General features: G+C 65.7%; 1 protein-coding gene across 1 annotated transcript; it reads left to right on the top strand.

Moving 5' to 3' along the window:
* Positions 1–2993: 2993 nt before the first annotated feature.
* On the top strand, positions 2994–17050 carry ARHGEF16 (Rho guanine nucleotide exchange factor (GEF) 16). The gene is made up of 14 exons (XM_012662205.1): positions 2994–3566; positions 6101–6146; positions 7041–7210; positions 8496–8552; positions 8980–9140; positions 11020–11172; positions 11333–11462; positions 12454–12528; positions 12844–12936; positions 14369–14520; positions 14807–14995; positions 15757–15830; positions 16234–16335; positions 16842–17050. The coding sequence occupies exons 1-14, from the start codon at positions 2994–2996 to the stop codon at positions 16979–16981; spliced, it is 2115 nt and encodes a 704-aa protein (XP_012517659.1). The 3' UTR covers positions 16982–17050.
* Positions 17051–21566: the final 4516 nt, after the last annotated feature.

The raw sequence follows: 21566 nt of genomic DNA, 5'->3' as shown, positions 1-21566 counted from the left end.
CAGGGCAGTGTGCAGGGGGCGCCTGGTTTCATGATGCGCCTTGGGTGTCTTTCGAAACTGCGTCCCTGTAGTTCTTTAATAAAACTAAAAACCAGAAGACAAAGGAGGCCCGGGGGCCTGCCAGGGCCACAGCTCCCGAGAGCCGGCTCCTGTGGGGCTCCGGGGCCTGGAGCTGCTGCCCACACCGCGCGACCGGCGCCCACCTTCCCTCGGGCCTGTGGGTCCTGGGCTGGTGGCCCCAGGCCTGTGGGTGCGGCTGCCTGGCTGGCAGCAGAGGTCACGCCCGGCAGTGCTCGCCAGACAGGTTCCTATTTGGGCTCCTTCTGCCTGGAGCAGACTTTGACCTCCCTGGGAGAGGCCGTGCCGGCGCGGAAGTGCCAGCTGCCGGTCTGGCAGCGCTTCTTGGAAGAAGGGGCCGGAGGGCTCAGACCTGGGCAGAGGGACGTGGCCTGGGGCCCTGGTAGGGAGGAGGGACGGGACGGGGCAGGAGGCTCTGGGGAGCTTTGGCGCCGAAGGCATTTGTTTGGGACGAAGGACACAGTCCGTGGTCAGAGAGTCACGTCTAGAATGAAAGGACGGCGCGGGGTGCGGGCGGTCCACTTCCGGCTGCCCACTGGGGCGTTGCGCTTGGCTGTACAGAGATAAGTCTAAGGTAAACCGAGTTCTGGGCCAGCCTGAGACGCAGACAGGCTGCCGTGGTTGGGTGATCCCGGGGTGGTGAGGACCTGCCGGGCCGGCCCCCGGGGGAGGCCTGCTGTGGCCGCCGTTGTCACCGCCCAGGGATTCGGAATGTCCTGAGGAATGTGTCCTCCCGGCTGGCGTGGGGGCAGCCCCTCCCGAGGCCTGGGAGGCTCCACGAACCCACCTTCCTGGGGTGGTTTTTACAGAGAACTCGTGTCCTGAGAGGCTTGGTGGCCGTCGGGGCTGAGTGGGACTGAGAGCCAGCTTCCTGCAGTCGCTCCGATGGTGCTGGTTTAGGGTCGGCTTTGTGGCCCCACCCGGCCTCCCTGCAGGGACTAACTCCGGGCTCATGACTCTGAGCCTAGTTTTCCCACTAAAAAATAGTCTCTACTCTCCAGAGACTGCCGTGGTTCTCACACGGACAGTTTGGGGGAAACCAGAGGCATCTGGACGCGGCCGTCCTCGGTTTTATGAGAATTAAAGGGAAAAGAGTTAAAGGAGCGCGTTTTCTCTGTGTTACGTTCTGCTCCTGCGATGATGTTCTCCTAAGCTCCGGCGCCTTCCCCGAGTGTCACGCAGCATCGGGAAGGCCGGGTCGTCTGCTATTTGGCTCGGCCTTGGTCACCGCAGCACTGACGTGGGCCCCGCGGCCAGCCAGGCCATTTCAGACCCTTTGCGCATCTGGCTCCCAGACACGTCCCCACACCCTCGGGGGGCTTTGTCCTCCCGGGGTCTGTTTCACAGATCTCGAGACCCAGCACAGAGCGGGGGCATCACTCGCTCCCTGACCACACGTCCCGGGCGGGGCCGACCCCTGACAGGTGTGGGAGCCCCTGAGCACAGAGGAGGGCGGACCCTTGGAATGGGCCGGTGGGAGAGGCCCGGCCTGCCATGGGCAGCAAGGGCGCTGAGGACTGTCCTCACCCTGGCCGCACCACGTGCTGTCACTCGGGACGTGATGCGGAGGCCACAAGTGGCCCTGCAAGGTGCTCAGGAGCAAACCTTCCGTGGACTCCTGCTGCGTCCCAGCCCCACACATGGCGGTCACCCGGGGACCCTGGCCGCGGCGCCATCTGAGGCACGCTCCCGTGGCCGTGGCAGCAGGGCGGGCGCCAGTGGAGACTTTCGAGCAGGCTCCCAAAGGCTGTCCCGGGACCGCACCGCACCCCAGGGTGCAGGGGGGCAGCCCTGCCTCCTGCCGAGAAGGAAGGAAGTGAGACATGTCGGGGACCGTCACAGCAATACCCGGCCTGGGCCTGCAGGACAACGGGGTACAGAGTGTCTTGGGGACACACGCTGCCAGCAGGGATGGGCCAGGGCATCCTGGGTGGGGGCGGTGACTGGGCCACAGTGAAGCCTGTGGAGCAGCTAGTGCCCGGCGCTGGGCGGCACGTCTTGGGGCCGTGGGCTCGGGGTCGGTGCTCTGCCGCCGTCACACCTGCACGGTGACAAGTGCCATCCCTCTCGGCCGAGGCTCCTGTGGCTGGGTTGTCAGCCCCATTCCGAGTGCCGGAGGGTGGAAGGGTGCCCGCGTGTTGCCTGACGTAGGGAAGGTTTCGGAGCAGCCATGCAGGGTCGTGCCACCGCGTGGCGTGGCTGAGAGAGGGGGCTCGGACAGGCCCGGGCTCGGGTCCTGGTCCTGCCGCATCCCCACGGCGTCCCCAGGCAGGTCTCCAGCCTCGACTCTTCACTTAACATGGGATTGGACAGCCTGCGCCTCCAGGGAGCACATGGGCTGATGTGTCCCCCACCCCCCGCGCGGCCCGGCCTGGGGCTCTAGGAGGCCTGAGGGGGGCGGAGGCTGTGGTCAGTGCTGGGTTGTGTGGTGCCGGTCTCGGGAAGCTCCCGTGGGTAGCGTTACTGTCCTCTGACCACCAGGAAGTGCCTGCTGTGAGCCGGACCCCAGCCTGGGTCTGTGGGGCTCCAGGGCCTTGTACCCCGAACCGCCCCACGCTCACCCCCGGCTCAGGGACTTTCCTGGGCCTGCTGCCCATGGAGAAGCAAGGTGTCCCCCCGTCCCCAAGAGCTCCAGAACCAGCACCTGCCCCAGCCCGACAGGCGCCTCCGCCCTCAGAGGAGCCCCTCCTCGGGGTAGGTGGGGGGCTGTCGCTCGCCCTCCTGGGGCAGGCTCCTGGTGACTGGGCCTGTGCCGCTGACCCACTCTGCGCCTGCTGGGTCACCGTCCTTTGCACAGCGGGGCTCTGGCCAGGGCAGATGCTAAGGAGCAGGCGGGGTGGACTGCTGGGAGGGACGGGGAGAGAGGCCCTCTCGAGACCCTTGCTCTGCCCTCCGCCAGGACCCCACGGCCCAGCATGGCGCAGCGGCACTCGGACAGCTCCTTGGAGGACAAGCTGCTGGAGTACCGCTTCCACTCGGAGCTCCGGCTCGACGCCGATGGGAACCCGGCCTCCGGGCTCCCCCTGGTGCGGAGGTCCCTGCGGGCCAGGGACAGTGCTGCCTTCCAGCCCGAGGCCCCGGCACCCCCAGGGGACGAGGAGCCGCGGCCCGTCATCCTGAGCACGCAGAGCCCCGCGGCCCTCAAGATGGGCACCCAGCAGCTGATCCCCAGGAGCTTGGCCGTGGCCAGCAGGGCGAAGACCCCCGCCCGTCACCAGAGCTTCGGGGCAGCCGTGCTCAGCAAGGAGGCCGCCCGGCGGGGCCCCCCTCTCCTCACGGCCCCCAGCTTCTCCCTGGATGACATGGATGTGGACACGGGCCCCGGGGGGATGCCAAGGCGGAACCTGCGGAACCAATCCTACCGGGCGGCCATGAGGGGCCTGGGCAAGCCTGGTGGCCAGGGGGACTCTGCCCTGCTGAGCCCCAAGCTCCAGGCTCTAGCCGAGGAGGCCAGCCAGCCTCCTGCCCGGCACCCAGCCAAAAACAAGGTAGGGGCCACCGCCTGGACGGGGGAGGGGCTGGTAGGCTGGGGTGTCCCGACCGTCTCTGTCACTGTCATCTTCTACACCACTGCAGCGGCCACTTAACACCTTCTGTGTGCAGCTGTTTTTTGTTATGTTTTGTTTTTGACATGGGGTCTCGCTCTGTCACCCAGGCTGGAGTGCAGTGGCATCGTCAGCCCACTGCAGCCTCCAACTCCCAGCCACAAGCCACCCTCCCGCCTCGGCCTCCCAAAGCGCTGGGACAATGGGCATGCGCCACCGCGCCCGGTTGCGTGCAGGCTCTTGGCGGGTTTAGCCCCGTGAAGCCCAGCGGCCAGGCCGTGGACGTGGTCCCCACTTCACAGACGGGGCAGCTGAGGCTTGGCAAGGCCGGGGGTCTTGCCCAGGTGCCCCGAAACTGGCGTGCCCCCTCCCAGCCACAGTGGAGAGCGGAGCCTTGGGGTGGACGCCTCTTTCCGAGCCCCCGTGGGAGCTGCCTGTGTGCATGGCAGGGTTCGGTGATGACCTTGCGGCAGTGACCAGCCGGGCTCTGTGTGCCCCGCTGCCTTGAGCTCGGCCAGTCTGCACGTTCCTCTGCACACCCACTTCCCTGCCCGCCGTCGAGGCTCTGGGGCTGGGGTACAGGGCAGTGTAGCCTTCCTGGCTGGTGATGCAGTCCCAGCTGCACGTGTCACTGGGCCTGGGGACTGAAGGAACCAGCGGGTACTCCTGGCCCCATGTCCCTTGCCCTCTGAGTTGCCCTCCTCCGAGGCCGCAATCCAGGCCTCTGTTGCTGGCAGCCGCAACTGGAAGAGCCGCCTGGCACCTGGGCACCCCCTGCTTGGTCTGTACCTGGGCCTGGCAGGGGGCTCGGGAGGCCAGCTGGCCAGGGCCCGCCAACGGGGCCTTCTCAGGAATGCAGACCAGAAGCAGCTCTGGCCCGGGGTGTCTCTCGTACACCTGTCTGGAGAGCAGCCCCGGCTTGCGGCTGCTTGGTGAAGGGCTGGGGGCACCCACTGCTCGTGACCCTGGCAAGGTGCTGAACCTTGGGACCCTGGGCTTCCCCACGTGTGAGTGGAGGTGACAGTCCTCCTCGGGTGGTCTGGAGAGAACAGAACTCGGCTACCTGAGTGCCAGGCAGTGTCCGCAGAAGGGCGTGCCCACTGGGGCCTCTTCCTCCCGGGTGCCCTCCCGGCTGCCGCCTCTGCCCGGGCTCCTGCCCCCACTGAGCTGCAGCCCCGGCCTCAGGAGAAGCTGAGACCACCCGTCAGGACGGTGGCCACCCTGCATGCCGTGGGGCAGGACCACGACTTTACACTGGAGGCTGATGGTGGCTGAGGTGGCCCTGTGTCTCCTTGGTCACGGCTGCCCCCTGCCACGGCCACCTGAGATGCCCAGACCCCCACATCACCTCGGGACCTCTGCTGCAGGTCCCCACACCCCAGAGGCTGGGATGGCGGCCCCACCACTCTGCACCCACCCAGGGCCAGGCCTGCGGGGCTCCCTTCGCTCATTCACTCACTCGCTCACTGTGGACTCACGCACCCAGCAGACGCTTCCTGCTGCACGCCTGGTGCCAGGGTGAGCCCAGTGGGCTCGGTCCCCGTCCTCGGGGTGCTCCCAGGGCAGTGGGGCTGCTGAGGGCTGGGCTGGGCCAGCTCAGGGGGTGATGGGAGCGCAGAGGAGGGGGCTCCCCTGGCCTTGGGGCCTGGGAGGGGCCTGGAGCAAGGAGGGTGAGAGCGGAGGCATGAGGGGCGGGGCTGGGGGGCGGGCGGCGGACATAGGAGGGGCGGAGGCAAAAGCTCCAGCCAGACCTGGAGGCGGCGGGGTGGGGTGCCGGGTGCAAGGCTCAGGGCGTCCGCCGGGTGCAGCTAGGAGCGCCGCACGCTCTCGACCAGCAAGGGGAGTTGTCAGGTCCCAACCAGTTCTGAGAAACCAACCCCTGCTTTCCGGGAACCGAGCACGGGTGAGGTCGGGGAACGTGGTGTGTCCCAGCCAAGGCAGGGGGGCGTCGAGCTGGGCACCTGCGGTGGGGGCGCCGGTCGCCTCCGCCGTCATCCTCAGCTGCTGGGCCCACGCCAGGCGCCAGGCACTGACCAGCCAGTCCCTGCTCTTCTGCTACTCTAGGTTGTGGCCCCCGAGGGGCTTGCGTACAGCCCCGTGTCCCTGTTTGGCCCTCGCCCAGCCGCACCTGCCCAGCCTTGGGCTTCCCTCGGGCCCACTGGGGTCTCCGGGCCCACAGCCCGATCTCCTAAGCATCTCCTCTCGACGAGCTCCACCCTTCCTCCTCCTCCAGGCAGCCCTCCTGGACCTGCCCTGCCTGCTCTGGGCCCCCACCCCACCTGTCTGGTCTCCACTTGGCAGACCTTGTGGAGCTGATGTTTATTGAGCACCTTCTGCATGGCCGGCATAACCCCTCCATCAGGCGTGGCTTTGTGCATGGAGCTGGGAGGCCCTGGGTCCCAGAGCAGCAGAGTTGCACGCAGTAGGCCCACACTGCCCTCCCCGCCGACTGCCGCTGTTTTGTCTCGTTTGCACAGAAGACGCTGGGGCGGAAGCGTGCACAGAAGGGCTCCTTCAAGGACGGTGAGTGTGGCTTCAGCGGGCGGTGAGGGCCAGGCCTGGCCAGCTGGAGCTGGGCTCACCGGGGGCGTCCCTGGGGGTCAGGTTGGCCCTGGTTTGGTGGCTCCGAGGACCTGTGTATGGGATCACTTCAGAGACAGGTTCTGACCTCCCCATGGCTGGTCTGACTGTGCAGCTCTGATGGATCTAGAAAGGTCTAGAAAGTTCCCTGGGACTCCCTTCTGTATGGCCCCAAAGCAGGGGACAGACAGAGCCCCGACACCCACCCTGAGCACCCTGGCACATGCTGGTGGGACCAAGGCCAGATGAGGCACCCACACCCCGTACTCCCCGGAGTCCTCACAGTCGAGGGGTCCCATGTGGGGGTCAGGCGGGGGTGGGGGATGGCGGCACATCCAGCCTGCTGAGGGGAGGACGCCAGGGCACCCCACGGGGAGCTGCGGGGCCTGCTGGCCAGGATGGGGCGCCCGGCGGGTGTGGAGGAGTCGGGGCCTCGAATGTCCAGCTCCGGCCTGGCCTTCGTCGAGAGGCTCTGAGACGCGGGGGCCCACGCCGGGAAGGGCCTCTGTCCCTGCCGGTCCCCGGAAGCGCTGTGGACGTCCGTGGGCCTGGGAGTGGGGATCCGGCCTCCTCCACAAAAATCTCAGGGAAGAGCCACCCCAAGAGGGGGTAGCAATACCACAGTCTGGGGTGAGGTTGGCAGAGGTGCCCTAAGCTGGGGACTAGCCCGTCCCAGGGGGGGCTTGCCACGTAGGAGGGCTCGGGGCTGGCACCAGCACCCTCCAGCCCAGCCTGGGCACAGGCCCCACCCAAAGCCTCCCTCCCCCCGAGCCAGGCGTGCTGGCCGCTGTGGGTGCTGGTCTGACTCTGGTCTGAAGGTGACTGTCCTCTCCCCAGACCCCCAGTTCTACCAGGAGATCCGGGAGCGGGGCCTAAACACCAGCCACGAGTCTGATGACGATGTGCTCGATGACCCCTCCAGCCCGGAGGTGACCCGGAAGGTGGACACCGCCATCGTGGTCAAGAGCTACCGGCCCGCCCAGGTCACCTGGAGCCAGCTCCCAGAGGTAGGGCTGGGCGGGGGGTGAAGTTGGCCCCCAGAGGCAGGTGGGGCCCCAGGAGCCCTGGTCGTTCCTCCCTCAGCCCGCGCCGTCACCCTGGAGGGACATCCCTGCTCAGACGGACCTGCAGGGAGCTGTGGCCACAGGGGACCCCTTCCCAGGGCCATGCCCCCTGGAAGGCTGGAGGGTCCGAGGGAGGAGGCAGCTGGGAGGGGCCGGGGCCAAGCCACCCCCCTGGCTTCCCACATCTGAAGCAGCCTGTCCTGCGCTGCAGGGCCGCGGGGCTGTCAGTGGAGGGTGTGGCCCGGGCAGTGGCCCATGCACGGGGGAGGGCCCAGCTGGCTGTGGGCGGACAGACTCGTGACCCCAGTGAGCCGCGGGTGTGGCAGGCGGGGGGCGAGGGGGCCTGGCTTTTCTTCATCTGCAAGACGATGGGGCTCCTTGTTTGCCATCCCCGGGGAATAGGGTTGTGGCCCTGTGACCGCCCACCACGCCCCACTCTGCTGCCTGCCACGGGAGCCCAGCCAGGGCCGGCCCCCGTGGGGGTAGGGCAGGCGGGGGCTGCCTCCCCACAGCTGGAAAGGTCTGGAAGTTTACTCCTGCGCTGGGAGCTGGGGGTGTGTAGTCTCCCTGGCCTGAGGTGAAGTCCAGGACACAGCACCCGGTGACACTGCCCCAGTCTGAGCCCCTGCCCAGCCCAGTGGGGAGGAGACCCTGGGCCCTGCAGAGAGGGTACTCCGGGCAGTGTGGCAGCCCCGCCCATCCTGGGTGCTCCATGGGGACATAGTGTGGCTGTGCCGTGCCCAGTGAGCCCTGCTGCAGCCTTGGCAGCTGCTGGCCGCGGGCCCCAAGTGGGGAGCTCGGGCAGGGCCACAGGCTGGCACAGTATTGCTGGCACCCACTCGGCAGGGCACGACTCACCTGGCCCAGGTGGGATCTGCGGCACGGGCCGCCCTCCATGCTGGCCCTCCAGTGCTGGTAGACAGAGGTGGGCTCTGCGCCTCTCCAGCCCCTCCCCGCCCTCTGGCCTTTCCCTCTGGATGCTCCTAGATGCAGCCTCAGGGAGGTTTCCAGGGAGAGGAAGATGAAGGTGACGGCTGCCCGCAGGACACGCCAGCTCCGTGGCCTGACTTCACATGTTCTGGGAGGGGGTGGCTCTGCCTGGGCCCCGCCTCCTCTGGGTCTCTCTGTCCTCCACGTGGGCTCTGGGCCTGAGGGAGGAGGACGGGAGTGGCACCTGGCCCAGGCTTCCAGGACGTGCAGCTGCAACCCCGGCCTGTGCCCTCCGCAGGTGGTGGAGTCAGGCATGCTGGACACGCTGTCCGCCGAGGAGCGCAAGAGGCAGGAGGTGAGGGCACGGGGCAGGTGCTGTCCCGGCCACAGTGTGGGCCACACAACAGCCTGGGGGAGGGGCTGCCCACGCCCTGGGCCCACACACATCACGGTGCCTGGAGACTCTGCCTTTGCTCTGTGCCTGGTACTATTTGAGCCCCTTGGTGTCACCGTGTGAATCCTCAGAGCAGCCTCGGGGTTGGGGGGCTACCGTTACCCGCTTCTCAGACAAGGACGGGGGTCCTCACCCAGCTGCACAGGCTCGTCAGTGGCGAGCCAGAGCACAAACCCAGGGCCGTGGGGCTCACATCCTGGCTGGCTGTCCTGACAGCCCCGTCCAGGGTTTCTGTCCAGGGCTGGTGGCCCCGCCTGCCCCGCCACCCAGATCATGCCTGTGCCCAGCCTCTCCCACGGGGACGGCACATGTGGACCCCTCTGCGCAGGCCATCTTCGAGATCCTCACGTCCGAGTTCTCCTACCAGCACAGCCTGAGCGTCCTGGTGGCCGAGTTCCTGGAGTCCAAAGAGCTGCGGGCCACGATGACCCAGACGGAGCACCACCACCTCTTCTCCAACATCCGGGACGTCCTGGGCGCCAGTCAGAGGTGTGGCCCACGCTGCAGCCCTCCCACCCGCGTCCCCACACCTGGGAAGGCCACCTCGCCCCGCTAGACACCGTGGCGGTGTGGACAGGCTCTGGGAGGGCCTTGGTCTGCATCCGTGGGTGGGACAGTTTGGAGCAGCCGCTGGTTCAGATGGGGTGACAGCTGAGGGCCCTCGAGGCCACCGAGGGCTGGCCCCAGGGATGGCCTGAGCACCAGGGTGTGGGCATCCTGGACATTCACGAGGGGTCCTGCCCTGCCGATGGGCACGATCCCACCAGGACACCTGGGCACAGAGGGCTGCGTGACCAACAGGGTGCTCACCGGCTGGGAGGCAGCCCCAGGTCATGTTGCACCCAGAGGTGTCTGGTGGCTGGACTGGGCTCTGGTTGCAGAGCCTGGAGGTGGAGGAGGGGCCAGGCGTGCGCCTGCAGGCCTGCGTGTGTGTGTGTGGGCGTGCATGTGTGTGTGCATATGCTTATGTGCACTTGGGTGTGCGTGTACACACGTGTATGTGTGTGTGATCGTGTGTGCATGTATGCGTGTGCATATGCTTATGTACGCTTGTGTGTGCGCATGTATATGTGTGTGTGATCGTGTGTGCACGTGTGAATGTGCGTGTGTGCACATGTGCGTGTGTGTGCATGTCTGTGTGGGCTCAGACCTGTGCTGGCCCTGGACCCTGGCGGACCCCAGGGCGTCACGGGCCCGCTGAGCCTCAGCCTCACCGCTAACTGGGTGGACTTGGGTGGGGCTGGTGAGGGGTCGGGTCCCGTGGCGCTGGCTCACCGCTGGGCCATTGGACGGTGGTGGTGCGTTCACATCAGCATCAGGCCCGCCATGGCCACGCCTCGCCTGGTGCTGCCTGCGGGGCCCCCGTGGAAGTTTCAGGGCCACAGGGGAAGGGGGGTTGTCTTGTCCCTGGAGATGGCGGCTTCCTGTCGAGGCTTCATTGACAATCTGGGGGTGTCTGGGATCTGCCCCTTCCCCAGCTCTGGCCCCCAGCCGTGCAGACTGCGTGTCCCCAGGGTGGGACGCTCCAGCTCTTCCTCCCGCTGGCCCTCGCTGGTCCTGGCATCCACAGTGACCTCCCCAGGGAATCGGTGCTATTTGGGTCTAGGCTGGTGGCCAGCTCTGCCCGGTTTCTCTTAGAAACCCATGGTCACCCTTTGAGGTGCCTGTGCATGCGTGTGTGTGGCGGCCTGTGTCTGCGCAGCTGGCTCCTCTCATGCCCTCCGCCTCCTAGCCCACGGGGACCTCTGTTCCCGAAATGCTGTCCCATCTGCTAAGGCTCCCCGAGGACAGGCGGCTCTCTGGGTGTCCCCCCTACAGGAAGGACAGCCCTGCATGGGCCGAGGGGCCAGGTGGGGCCCGGTGAGCAGAGGGGCCTGAGGGACCCCCACCACCTCCAAGCTGGGCCAGGGCCCCTCAGCCAGTCAGAGCTCTTGGGAGGGGAGGACCTCCGGCTGCCGTGCCAAGGCAGGGAGGAAGCCGGAACCTCGTCGCCCAGCCCCAGGCTAGCCCCTCTGCGTGACCAGGAGGCTGTGCGTGACGTGTGCCGCCTCCCCTGTGGCGGACGTCTGTCCCTGAGCTTTCCCCAGGGACAGGCCAGGGCTGGGTGCTGCCGGGGGCCAGGGCGAGTGCCCAGTCATTTCAGGTGTGAGGAGCTTGTCTGTCCTGGGGCGTCCTAGGCAGGACGGTGGCCTACAGCCACACCACGGGGGGCACTGGCCCCCGAGCACCTGCCACATGCTGCCTCCCGGAGCTCAGCTGGGTTCCTGCTGTGTGTGCACCTGCTCGTCCGTGTGCGTGTTTGGGTGTGTGCACACGTGGGGGCCGACCACCAGGCCCGGGGCCCGCCTTCACTGCTGCCCGCCTGCAGGTTCTTTGAGGACCTGGAGCAGCGGCACAAGGCGCAGGTGCTGGTGGAGGACATCAGTGACATCCTGGTGGAGCACGCCGAGCGGCACTTCCACCCCTACGTCGCCTACTGCTCCAACGAGGTCTACCAGCAGCGCACGCTGCAGCGGCTGACGTGAGTGGCCTCCCGGGGTCCCGGGGCGTCTGGACTCCGGAGGACCCAGCACTCGCTCTCCCGGAGCACGTTCGCGCGGCCTGGCTTCCGTAGGCTCCACCCGGTCTCCGCACGGCCGGGCCGCGCGGGCCTGGCAGGACAGCCCCGTCCTCTGTTGCAGAAGCAGCAACGCCGCCTTCCGCGAGGTCCTGCGGGAGATCGAGAAGCGGCCGGCGTGCGGGGGCTTGCCCATGATCTCCTTCCTGATCCTGCCCATGCAACGGGTGACCCGGCTGCCCCTCCTGACGGATGTGAGTGTGGCCCGGACACGGCAGCCCACCTCGGGGAGCCCTGCCTTCGGGCGCAGCGCTGCTCCCCGCGAGCTTCTCTTGCACGCTTTGCCTGTCTTTGCCATTTAACAGGCATGGTTATGAGACGGTTTAGCAATCGGGACTGCTTTGGTTGCCGTCACCCGCACGGCGCACTGTGCCGGGAGACGTTCCAGCCCTTTGTGAATCTTTGCTCACTCGCCTGACGGGCCAGGAGCTTCGCTCACATAGATGAGCTGGAACCAGCGTCACACAGACCCCTGCTGAGCCTCCTTCCCACCACCCGCCCCGCCAGTCCTCCTGAGCAGGCGACCCCGAGGGGCCGGCACCTGTCACTCTCCCCGTTTCTTGAACGGAGAAAGGGGCTGAGGGGGGCTCTCAGCGTGGCCTGCGTCTCTGAGATGCCCACAGGGTAGGGGACGTGTGGGGGTGAAAGGTGCACACACATGCTTGCATATGCATGGGCTCATGCACACGTGCACATAATGCACACACACAGGCTCACACACAGGTGTGCACACACAGGCACATACCACTTGTACACACACCAACACGTACACGGTAGGACTGAGCTCAGCTCCCCAGGGGCTACGTGTGGCAGGTGGTCTGTCGGCTGCCCAAGCCAGTTGGAACCTTACAACCCCCCTGCCCCCGGGGCCCCTGGGATGTGCAGAAAAGGGCTGCCAGGGGACCACCACTGACTGTCCCCCAGGCTGGACAGAGACAGCCGAGGCTGGAACAGCGTGGGGTCACAAGGTGCCGGCTCCCATTGCCATTCAACCTGGCCTGGCGTGGCAGAGCCCCGGGTGGCGCAGTGGCTGTCTGGGGGCCGTGCACACTGGTGGGGCCGGCTCTGGACCCCCCTGCAGCCCCACCCGGGGCCTGGTGTTGGTGGGAGCCCCTGCCCTGTGCAGGCCGCCGCACCTGGGATGCAGGAGCGGCCCCGGCACCTCACGCCTGCCGTCCTCTCCAGACGCTCTGCCTGAAGACCCAGGGCCACCCCGAGAGGTACCAGGCCGCCAGCCACGCGCTAAAGGCCATCAGCAAGGTGAGGGGCGCCCAGGGCCGGGGGGTGCCCAGTCCTGCTGGCCGAGCTCAGCATAGACCCCAGGGCAGGGAGGTTCTCGGATTATCCACCCCAAGCCTTTCATGGTACTGATGGGAAAACTGAGGCCCAGAGCCAGTGGCACTCTCTCGCAGCCGGTGAGCCCACGGCATGGCTGGGATGGGGACCAGCCCAGCACCACCCGCAAGGGCAGGGCTGGCTGGGCAGATAGGGCTGGGCATGCCCGGCGGGGGGTGGGGAGGTTGTGCCAGGGGCCCCGCAGCCCCAGCGCGCTCACACGCGTGCCCCACGCCGCAGCTGGTGAGACAGTGCAACCAAGGGGCCCACAAGATGGAGCGCACGGAGCAGATGTACACGCTGCACACGCAGCTGGACTTCGGCAAGGTCAAGGTAGGCGGCCCGACGGTGCCACACGGTCCCCGGGTATCGGGCGACTCACCCAGTGGGCGGCCAGGCCCCTCCCACGTCCCTCCCAGCTCTCCCTTCGTCCTGCATCTGAGGTCAGGGGTCATACTCTAAAGCCTGGGGGCTGGATAGAGGTCTTGGGGGGCCCACCCTGGTGAGGCCTGAAGGCTGGGCCACCTGGAGCCTGTGCCTTTGGTCTCTTCAGGCCTCAGTTTCCCCATTTGGGACCGTCCCTTGTGCACCCCAGCCCCTACCCCCAGGGTGGGTCTCTCTGGCCTCGCCCACATCCCCAAGACTACACAGGCAGCGGGCAGCCCCAGGCCCCAAGCAGAGGGGCGCGGGCTTGCCCTGGGCCTGGGGTCCTCGCTGGCCGTCCGGGCCCGGGCGGGGCCTTGCTGAGGCCACAGTGGAAGGCACCTTCAGGGCCGCGCAGGGCGCAGCTGCCCCAGTGAGGCTCCGGTTCTCGGGAAGGGGCAGACTATTTCCAGCCCAGGCCTGGGCAACCCGAGACCCCCTTCCAAGCAGGCAGGGTCAGACCTCTGCCCCCACTGAACCCCGCAGGATCCCACAGACTGACCCTGTCCCCAAGGTGGCCCTTTTGGGCCTCTTATCCTGGTGCCCTGTCCACGTAGTGCCCTTTGCCCTTTCAGAGGTGTCCTGGTTTGGGTAACATGTTTCAGGCCACCCTGGGTCAAGGCTGTGGAGCAACAGAGCTAAGGGCAAGGAGGTCCCACAAGGGGAGGAGGCTCTTTGGATGGGTCAGGGTGGGCTTCATGGAGGAGGTGTTATGGTGGTAACCACCCGCTGCGATCACGGAGCCCACACCCCATGCAGGTCACTCTCAACTTTGGGGTGCAATACACCCCTGGCCAGAGCAAGGACCCCATCCTGGGCCCAGTTCACCCCCAAGTGGGGCTCTTACTCCCACGTAGTCCGGAAGCCATGGACAAGCAGGGGCTGGGAGTGTGGCCCATCTGCGGGGCCTCGATTGTGGCTGAGGAGCAGGCCGGGTGGGCAGCCGCCTCCCGATTTGCCCCACACGCTCCAGCAGCGTGGTACCGGGCCGGGGTGCCGTGTTGGTGAACTGGGGGTCAGCAAAGGCCCCCAGATGCCGGAACGTGGCCGTCTCGACAAGGCTGGCCCTTCCCATGCCCCTGCCCCGCGCACGAGGCGCGTGGCGGCTTCCCCAGGACGGGGCGGAACGCTCAGCAGGTGCCCGGCGAGCCGTGGGCCTGGCTGGAGGCCCGGCCGGGCTGTCCTGGCAGGATCCGGCCCAGGGCCTGGCACACACCTTTATTTAAGGGCCGGACACATTGCGTCCCCCCCTCTGTCCGGCCCTGACCGGGGACTGCCCGCTCGTCCTCGTGGCACTGCCCGTCCTTCCCCCGGCGCTGCTCACCCGACTCTGCCCCACCAGTCCCTGCCACTGATCTCCGCGTCCCGGTGGCTGCTGAAGCGCGGGGAGCTCTTCTTGATGGAAGAAACAGGACTTTTTCGAAAACTCGCCAGCCGGCCCACGTGCTACCTGTTCCTGTTCAACGACGTCCTGGTTGTGACCAAGAAGAAGAGGTGGGCCCGCTCTGTGTGGCGGGGAGCGGGTGGGAGCCCGTCCTGAGCCCCTCCGACCTCAGCTGGGGCCGCGGCCTGAGCCGGGCAGGTAGCCGGGGACTCGCGCTCGGCCTGCTCGGGCTCCTCCTGCTGCCTGGGGTCCCCGGCCCAGGCTGTAGGGAGGGCCTCAGGGCCCTGGCCTCTGTTCCCGGGCTGTGTGTCTGTGGACAGCCCCCACCGCGGCCGCAGGGGAGCTGGGTGGGCACTGAGGCAGGGAGCGTCCCACCAACTGCCTGTGTCCCCACAGCGAGGACAGCTACGTGGTCCAGGACTACGCCCAGATGGACCACATCCGGGTCACGAAGGTGGAGCCCTCAGAGCTGCCCCTGCCAGGGGGTGGCAACCGCAGCTCCTCCGTGCCCCACCCCTTCCAGGTGACCCTGCTGCACAACAGCGAGGGCCGCCAGGAGCAGATCCTGCTGTCCACGGACTCCGCGTAAGGGGGCTCCCTGGGGGGCGGCTCCTCGGGGCCCACGTGCACACGAGCTCCATGAGGACGAGGTCCCTCTGTTCAGCCTCATGCGCTATTTGATGACCATTTCTGGCCACGCACTGCTGTAGGGGCCGGGGGTAGAGCCAGGGACAAAACAGAAACAGCCTGTCCTGGTGGGGCTCACATTGCTGTGGGGGGGACACACCCGACAGCTGAACGACTGGACACCCAGTGTGTCAGAAGGCAGGAAGGACTGGGGAGGGGCTGTGTGGGGAGGGTGCCACCATGGGCTGCTGAGCCCCCGTGGATGGGGGCTTCCCCAGCAGGGCCAGAGCCGTGCAAAGGCCCTGAGGCAGGAGAGTCCTGGGAGGATAGGGTGGCAAGGTGGGTGGACCACAGGGACAGAGGGGGCCCCTGGTGGAAAGAAGGTTGGGTCAGTCTCCATGTCCCTTCCAAGCTCCCCTGTGACCGTGGCCAGCGCTGGGCCTCCTTTCCAGATGAGAAAGCTGCAGCTCACTAAGGGGCAGGAGCTTGGCCAGGGCCAGGAACGGGGAGGCCTAGGGTCTGGCAATCTGGGGTCTGGGCTGTGGCTGTCCCCTGACTCTGTGACCCAGGGCAGATGTGACTCTGGCTCAGCCTGCCCGGGGCAAAGTCTGCCTGGCCACCCATCCACCTTCTTGCCACACCCCCGGGGGTGGTGTCTGAAGGGCCACCAGGCTGGCGGGGTTGGCCTCAGGGCCTCACTCACACCCTCTGGCCCCCAGGAGTGACCGGGCCCGGTGGATCACCGCACTCACGTACGGGGAGAGACAGGGCCAGGAGCCCCCCAACAAGGGAGGTGAGTGCCAGGTGGGGGCTTGTGGGGAGCCTCGCCCAGGAGGGGGTGCCCCTGTCGTGCTGTCCCCGCCCTCCGCGTGTGCACCTGTGCACCTCTGCCCTGGCGGTTGGCCCTTCCCAGGAGGCCTTGCCCGCCCTGCGGCAGGGAGAGGACACTGCCATGCCATACCCAGTAGCTGGGGACGCTGTCCACCACCCCTAGCTCTGGCCCTGCCCTGTCCCCTCTGCCAGTACTGGGCACTTTGGCCCCAAAAGGAGGCGCATCTGTCCTTGTGCTGGGACACCTGGGTGCGTCCTGGGCCCCACTAAGACCTGTCCGGCCCTGGGGGACATGTCTGCTGGAGGACACTGGGAGCCGTGGGGGCTGCAGAGGGCCCTGCTGCTGATACCCGCTCCCCCCGCAGACCTGCGCCAGGTGGAGATCACCAAGGCCTTCTTGGCGAAGCAGGCGGACGAGGTCACGCTGCAGCAGGCAGACGTGGTCCTGGTCCTGCAGCAGGAGGACGGTGAGCGCGGGCTGGGGTGGGCACAGGCTGGCGCACGTGTGGGCCGTGGCTGAGGACCCGGAGCAGCAGAGAGGAAGGCTGAGGCATGCGCTCGCGGCCCCCCGACCCTCTCTCAGGGACCTCGAGGGCACACGCTCACGTGCCGGGTCGCAGGACCAGAAGTGGGTTCCTGGCCACTCTGTCCTAGGCGAGGAGGAGGAGGGGTGTGTCTGCTCTCCTAGGGGTCCCTGAGGCCCCGGCTCCTGCCTGCACAGGGCGGGCGGAGCTGCTTCCCTGGCAGGCGAAGCTGGGCGGGGGGAGCTCAGCCGGCCCCCCCAGGTGCCCATGTGACCTGGGCAAGGCCTCTTCAGCCTGTTTTCTCCCTGGGGCGGGAGGGGCGGTGGTCGGTCCTGAGACATGTGTGGCCCTGGCGTCCTCAGGAACAGCAGCTCGGAGGGGCCTTGGGGACCCTGCTCTGGGGGGCCCTGCATCCTTCTTTGACCTCCCCCTTGTCCGTCTGGGTCCAGGTTGGCTCCATGGCGAGAGGCTTCGGGACGGAGAGACGGGCTGGTTCCCCGAGGACTGTGCCCGCTGCATCACCAGCCGCGTGGCCGTGGAGGACAACGTGCGCAGGATGGAGCGACTGCGGGTGGAGACAGACGTGTAGCCCGCGCAGCCGGCCACCTACCCCCTGTCGCGAGTACCGTGGGGGCTGCGCGTGTGTGGGCAGTGGGGCACGGGGTCTGGCGGTGGGGCGCTGGCGCTGAGCCCCTTCTCCAAGGCCTGGACAGGGCAGCCCAGGCTTGGCACAGCCAGGCCAAGGACCGTGGCCCTTCCTCTCTGCAAACCCCAGCGCCCGGCCCTGCGTGAGCACAGCGTGGACACTGGCTGGGGCCAGACAGGCACCCCCACCTTCCCCGGAGGTAGGAGCAGGACAGGGTCGACGGGGCACAGAAGCGGGCGTGAGCGGCCACAGCAGCTGGGCAGGCCAACGCCAGGCCCGGGTCCCTGTGTCGGGGCGCAGCAGGTACAGTGCTGGGCCATCACCAGCAGGCCTGGAGGCCACAGGGAACATGTCCCTTCATCCACCCCTCTGCCTTCCTCCCCCGTGTGCGATGTGTGTCCTGGAGCCCGTGGGAGTCCGTGTGCACTAGTGTCCCCTTACGGGGGCAGATCATTTGCATAAAGCGTATGTGCGCACGACCTCACTCTTATTTCTCATCTCGCTCAACACCGTTCCGGGATCTGTCCGCACTACTCTGCACAGCTGGCCTGGTGTTTCTAACCACTCTGGAACGTTCCAGGGCAGGCACCGTCCTTGACGCGTCCTTCCTTCCCTCACCCGCCCCCTGGCGGCCGGCGGAGGCACTGGCGGGGCCCTCCCGGGCTGCCCCGTGGACCCCAGCGGTGCCGGAGGCCCCCCCCACCGACTGGACTTCCCCGCGTGGGAGTAGAGCCGCATACCCGTGCTGTGACTTGGGTCCCAGTGAGACTGGCCTTGTCCGAGCACTTGGTGGCCACAGGGTTTCCGTGGATTCCGCCATTGCCCCGTCTGTCACCCGCCGTCCATTAACACCAGACACCGCAGGTCACCCTCTGGTGCCACCGGTGGACCCCGTTCAGCAGACTGGAACTGCATCCGATCCGAGGGCCAGAGGTGACACTGTTGTCCTCATTTGTTCAGGCCTTTCTAGGTCTTTAAAAACTCTCCTGGACGAGTTAACAGAACCAGGAAATCCTTTCGGCGACAACTCCCATGTATTCGCAGGTTTCGTTGCTGTGTCTCTTATTTTCTATTCTGTTTCCTAGCTGGTTGTTGTCGGTGTTGAAGAACTACTGACTTTTACAGGTTTTATAAATGTCACACGTTTTATGTGATTTACAGGATTTTATTGCCATTCTCGCCAAATTCTTAGCTGCAACAAGCTGTCTGTTGGCCCTTTGGGGTTTTACGCAGAGACAATCCTGCCCCACGACAACCGCGCAGGTTTCTCTTCCCTGTGGACCCTCACGCCGCCAGCCTCTGTTTCTCTGCCTGGGCCGTCTGAGCGCTGCTGGGGTGGGGGGCGAGGACCACACAGACACCTAATGCCGACTCTCGGCCCGGAGGGATTTACTCACCCGTGTGACGAGGCTCCCGAGCCCAGCCCGCCCCGTTCCAGGTGGTCCAGCTCAACGCCAGCCCCCGCCTCCCGGATTCGGTGTTCTCACGGGGCAGGCCTGCCACGTCGGGAAACACGCACAGAACATTAGGGCCATGCAGAGCAGCAGCACGGGGAGGTGACACAGGACCTGACTGTGGTCACCTCAGCAGGCAGGGCAGGCCCTCTGGGGTGGCGTCGTTTGGATAGACCCGGATTTACTGCTTTCTCTACTGACTGTGATGCTTGCGCATAATTGTCGCTGAGAAGGTTCCTTTCCGAACCCAGGTTTCCAAGAATGGCTGTGCCACACAGGTGTTGAGCTCCAGGGAATGTTCTTTCCGCTTCTATAAGACAGTCATGTGATTTTTCACCCACGTACGCGGACGCATCTTCTGGTGCTAAACTGTCCGTGCGTTCAGGCGAGTGTGTCCCCCACTTGGGCAGGACGACGCTGTTTTTTAAATGCTCACATTTGGATGGCTGGTATTGTGTTTAGGGTTTTGGCACACGTGGAACGAGCCTGCGGTTCCCTTTCACTGCTGTTCTCGCCGGGTTCCAGAACCGCGGGACGAGGGCAGCTGCTTTTCCTCTGTTGAGCGTGCGTGGACCCCGTCCCGCCTCACAAAGTCACGGTGTCTCGAGTCTGGCACTGCCGTCCTGCCACACCCGTGCAGGCACTGCTGGGCGGGTGCTGAAGTTACCAGCTTATTCGCGGTTTTTGTCTCTGCGTACACCAGTCCTGGCAGGGTGTGTTTCTCCCAGGTTCATCCGTGTTTCTGTTTCCAGAGTCACGGGTACGCAGTGTTCGTAACACTCTTTTCATGTCTCGTTGTCTATTGTGTCTGGAGTTAATTCTGCCTCCTGCTGTACTTTTTTCTTGCGTGTTTAAAAAGTCACTAGTCTTGCTAGGTTTTTCTTTCCTATTGAGACTTCAAAGAAGGAAATTTTGGTTTTCTTAAATGTTTCATCATTCTCCACTTGCTGAGTGTAAAGTTTATATATCTATGAATATAAATGTGCATATGTGTATGTATTCATATGAAAATAAATGTGTCTATTCTAGTAAATATATAGATACCACAAATACATAGATACCCCGTGTGTTAAGCTTATTCGGGTCTTATCATTCTACGTCCCGTTCACTCAGCCTGTTGTTTTCTGTAAGGAGCTTGTTAAAATCACCAGTTAAAGTTCTTCCTACCTGTTCCGTCCATCACTGCGCTGTGACTTCTGGGCCTCGTCGTATGCACTTGTGTGTGTGCATTTATAGACAGTCGGATGCTTCTCTCCTTGACGTACTAAAACTCCCCTGGCCTTCCTTGGTTGACTGCAGGTTCCTGTTTCTTTCCGTTGAGGTGTGTCGTCTGCCGTCGAGACACGCTGACTGCTTTTTACTGCGGTCCGGGGAGCCGTCTCTCCGTCACCGTTGTACCCATTACGTGAGGGTTTGTTAACCTATTTCCTTTCGATTATGCTCATTTCCTCTCCTGCCCTGGCTGCACAAGCCGGCCTTCCCGGTCCAGAACGTCAGCACCCTGCCGGTTTCTTGCAAAGTCCGCTCATACCTTTCTGCCTTGGGGCTTCCTGCAGCCGACACCGTGTCACCAGACAGGGCGAGTGAGTGCCCGGCGCCCTCCAGCCTCCCTGGCCACACCCTGGTGCACGGCCGGACTGGGCTTCCCGTGGTGGATCCGTGGAAGGTTCTGGCTCTCCTCATTGCCGGGCCCCTTGGGGAGTGCACGAGTGAACATCCAGGGCCCTGTGGTGTCCTTCCCTTCCTGCCGGGGAACTGTTGCTAAGAGCATTTCAGGTCGGGTTTTGGTGCCGCGGCCTGGGAGGCCTGAGAACGACGCTGACGTTGTAGGTCAGTGACAGTTTAGCCGGATATAAAACTCAGGTTTCAAAATCCCTTCGTCAGCTCTCTGAAGACAGAACACCCTGTTCTGGGCTTTCGGGGTCCCGCTGGCAAAGTCGGACCCCAGTCTGACGCCCTCTCCTCTCGCCTCCCTGGACGCCGAGCTTCTCTTTGCCGCGACGTCCTCAGCGTTCTTTGGACCGCGGCTCTTTCGTTTTCACGGTTTGCGCTGCGAGCCCTTGGTCTGAGATCAGTCGCCTCAGAGCTGAGAACTTGAGTTTGTTCTTGCGTCGCGTCAGTGACTTCTCCTTTCCCCGGGAGTCAGACCGATGTCAGCTGACACCCCCCTTAGCCACTTTTGTGAGCCTTTCTTTGCGTGTTCTCTCTGTAAACCTCTCTGCTGCCTCTGGGAGGGCGTCCTGAGCTGGACACTGTCACCCACCCGGCCCGCCCACTTCGTGTCCCCGCGTACCTCTTCCGCAGCCTCCTCCCGTCACTGTCCTTCCTCATCGCTGTGTGGCGTTAAAGCCCCGATGCGGTGGCCCAACACTTTTCCTGCCTCGGCTACAGATCACGCCCTTGCAGTCGGTTTAAGCTGGTCGAGCTCCGGGGAACCCTCCTCCTGCTGCCCCTGGGGGTGTCGGGCCCCCGGCTGGGGTTGGAGGGAGGGCGGAGGGGGCTTTCGTCGGGTGGGAGGGGCAGAGAGTGGCCGTGCTACAGTCTGGGTCCCACCTCTCCAGCAGCCACCGCACCCTCCCACCTCTGCTCCAGGTGACGTCAGCCTCAGCCCTCGAGCCCCACGCCCTCCGGAGGACTGGCCCCCGGGACCTTGCCCACCCTCGCGCTGCAGATGCCGCGGTGCGGGGGGCTGAGGTGAGCTCAGCCTCCGCCCTGGCTGCCCCTCCACACCTGCCCTGCCCTCTGGGCCATCCTTTGGGACTGTCCCCGTTCTGGGGCCCGGGGGCGTCTCAGCCATGATCAGCGCACTCTGCAGCCTCAGCCGCCTCCCCCACAGCACCGCGAACTGAAACACGGCCCCATTTCGCTTGTGTGGCACCCGCATCCCTGGGAAGGGCCAGGTGCCTGTCTGGGCCTCCCCGGCCCAGGGGCGGTTCCTGTCTGCTGCCTGCGTGCTGGCTGGGCCCCGGGAGGAGCCCACGCGAGACCAAGTAAAGCAGCAAACACACGGGCTACCAGGAAGCCGCCTGCTCCTTTAACTCACTGGGTTTTACATGGCACCTGAGCCCGTCACC

Source organism: Propithecus coquereli, unplaced genomic scaffold (genome assembly GCF_000956105.1).
Source record: "Propithecus coquereli isolate 6110/MARCELLA unplaced genomic scaffold, Pcoq_1.0 Scaffold757, whole genome shotgun sequence".
In the NCBI taxonomy this organism is placed as follows: domain Eukaryota; kingdom Metazoa; phylum Chordata; class Mammalia; order Primates; family Indriidae; genus Propithecus; species Propithecus coquereli.
Note: the sequence above shows the minus strand (reverse complement) of the source record. Positions and strands in the feature narration are given on the sequence as shown.

Bases quoted from the DNA above. Each gene is read 5' to 3' on its own strand.
- ARHGEF16 (XM_012662205.1), top strand. From the start codon at position 2,994: ATGGCGCAGCGGCACTCGGACAGCTCCTTGGAGGACAAGCTGCTGGAG. The intron at 11,463-12,453 runs GTGAGTGTGGCC...CGTCCTCTCCAG, and splicing joins GGCTGCCCCTCCTGACGGAT to ACGCTCTGCCTGAAGACCCA. The intron at 14,996-15,756 runs GTAAGGGGGCTC...TCTGGCCCCCAG, and splicing joins CTGCTGTCCACGGACTCCGC to GAGTGACCGGGCCCGGTGGA.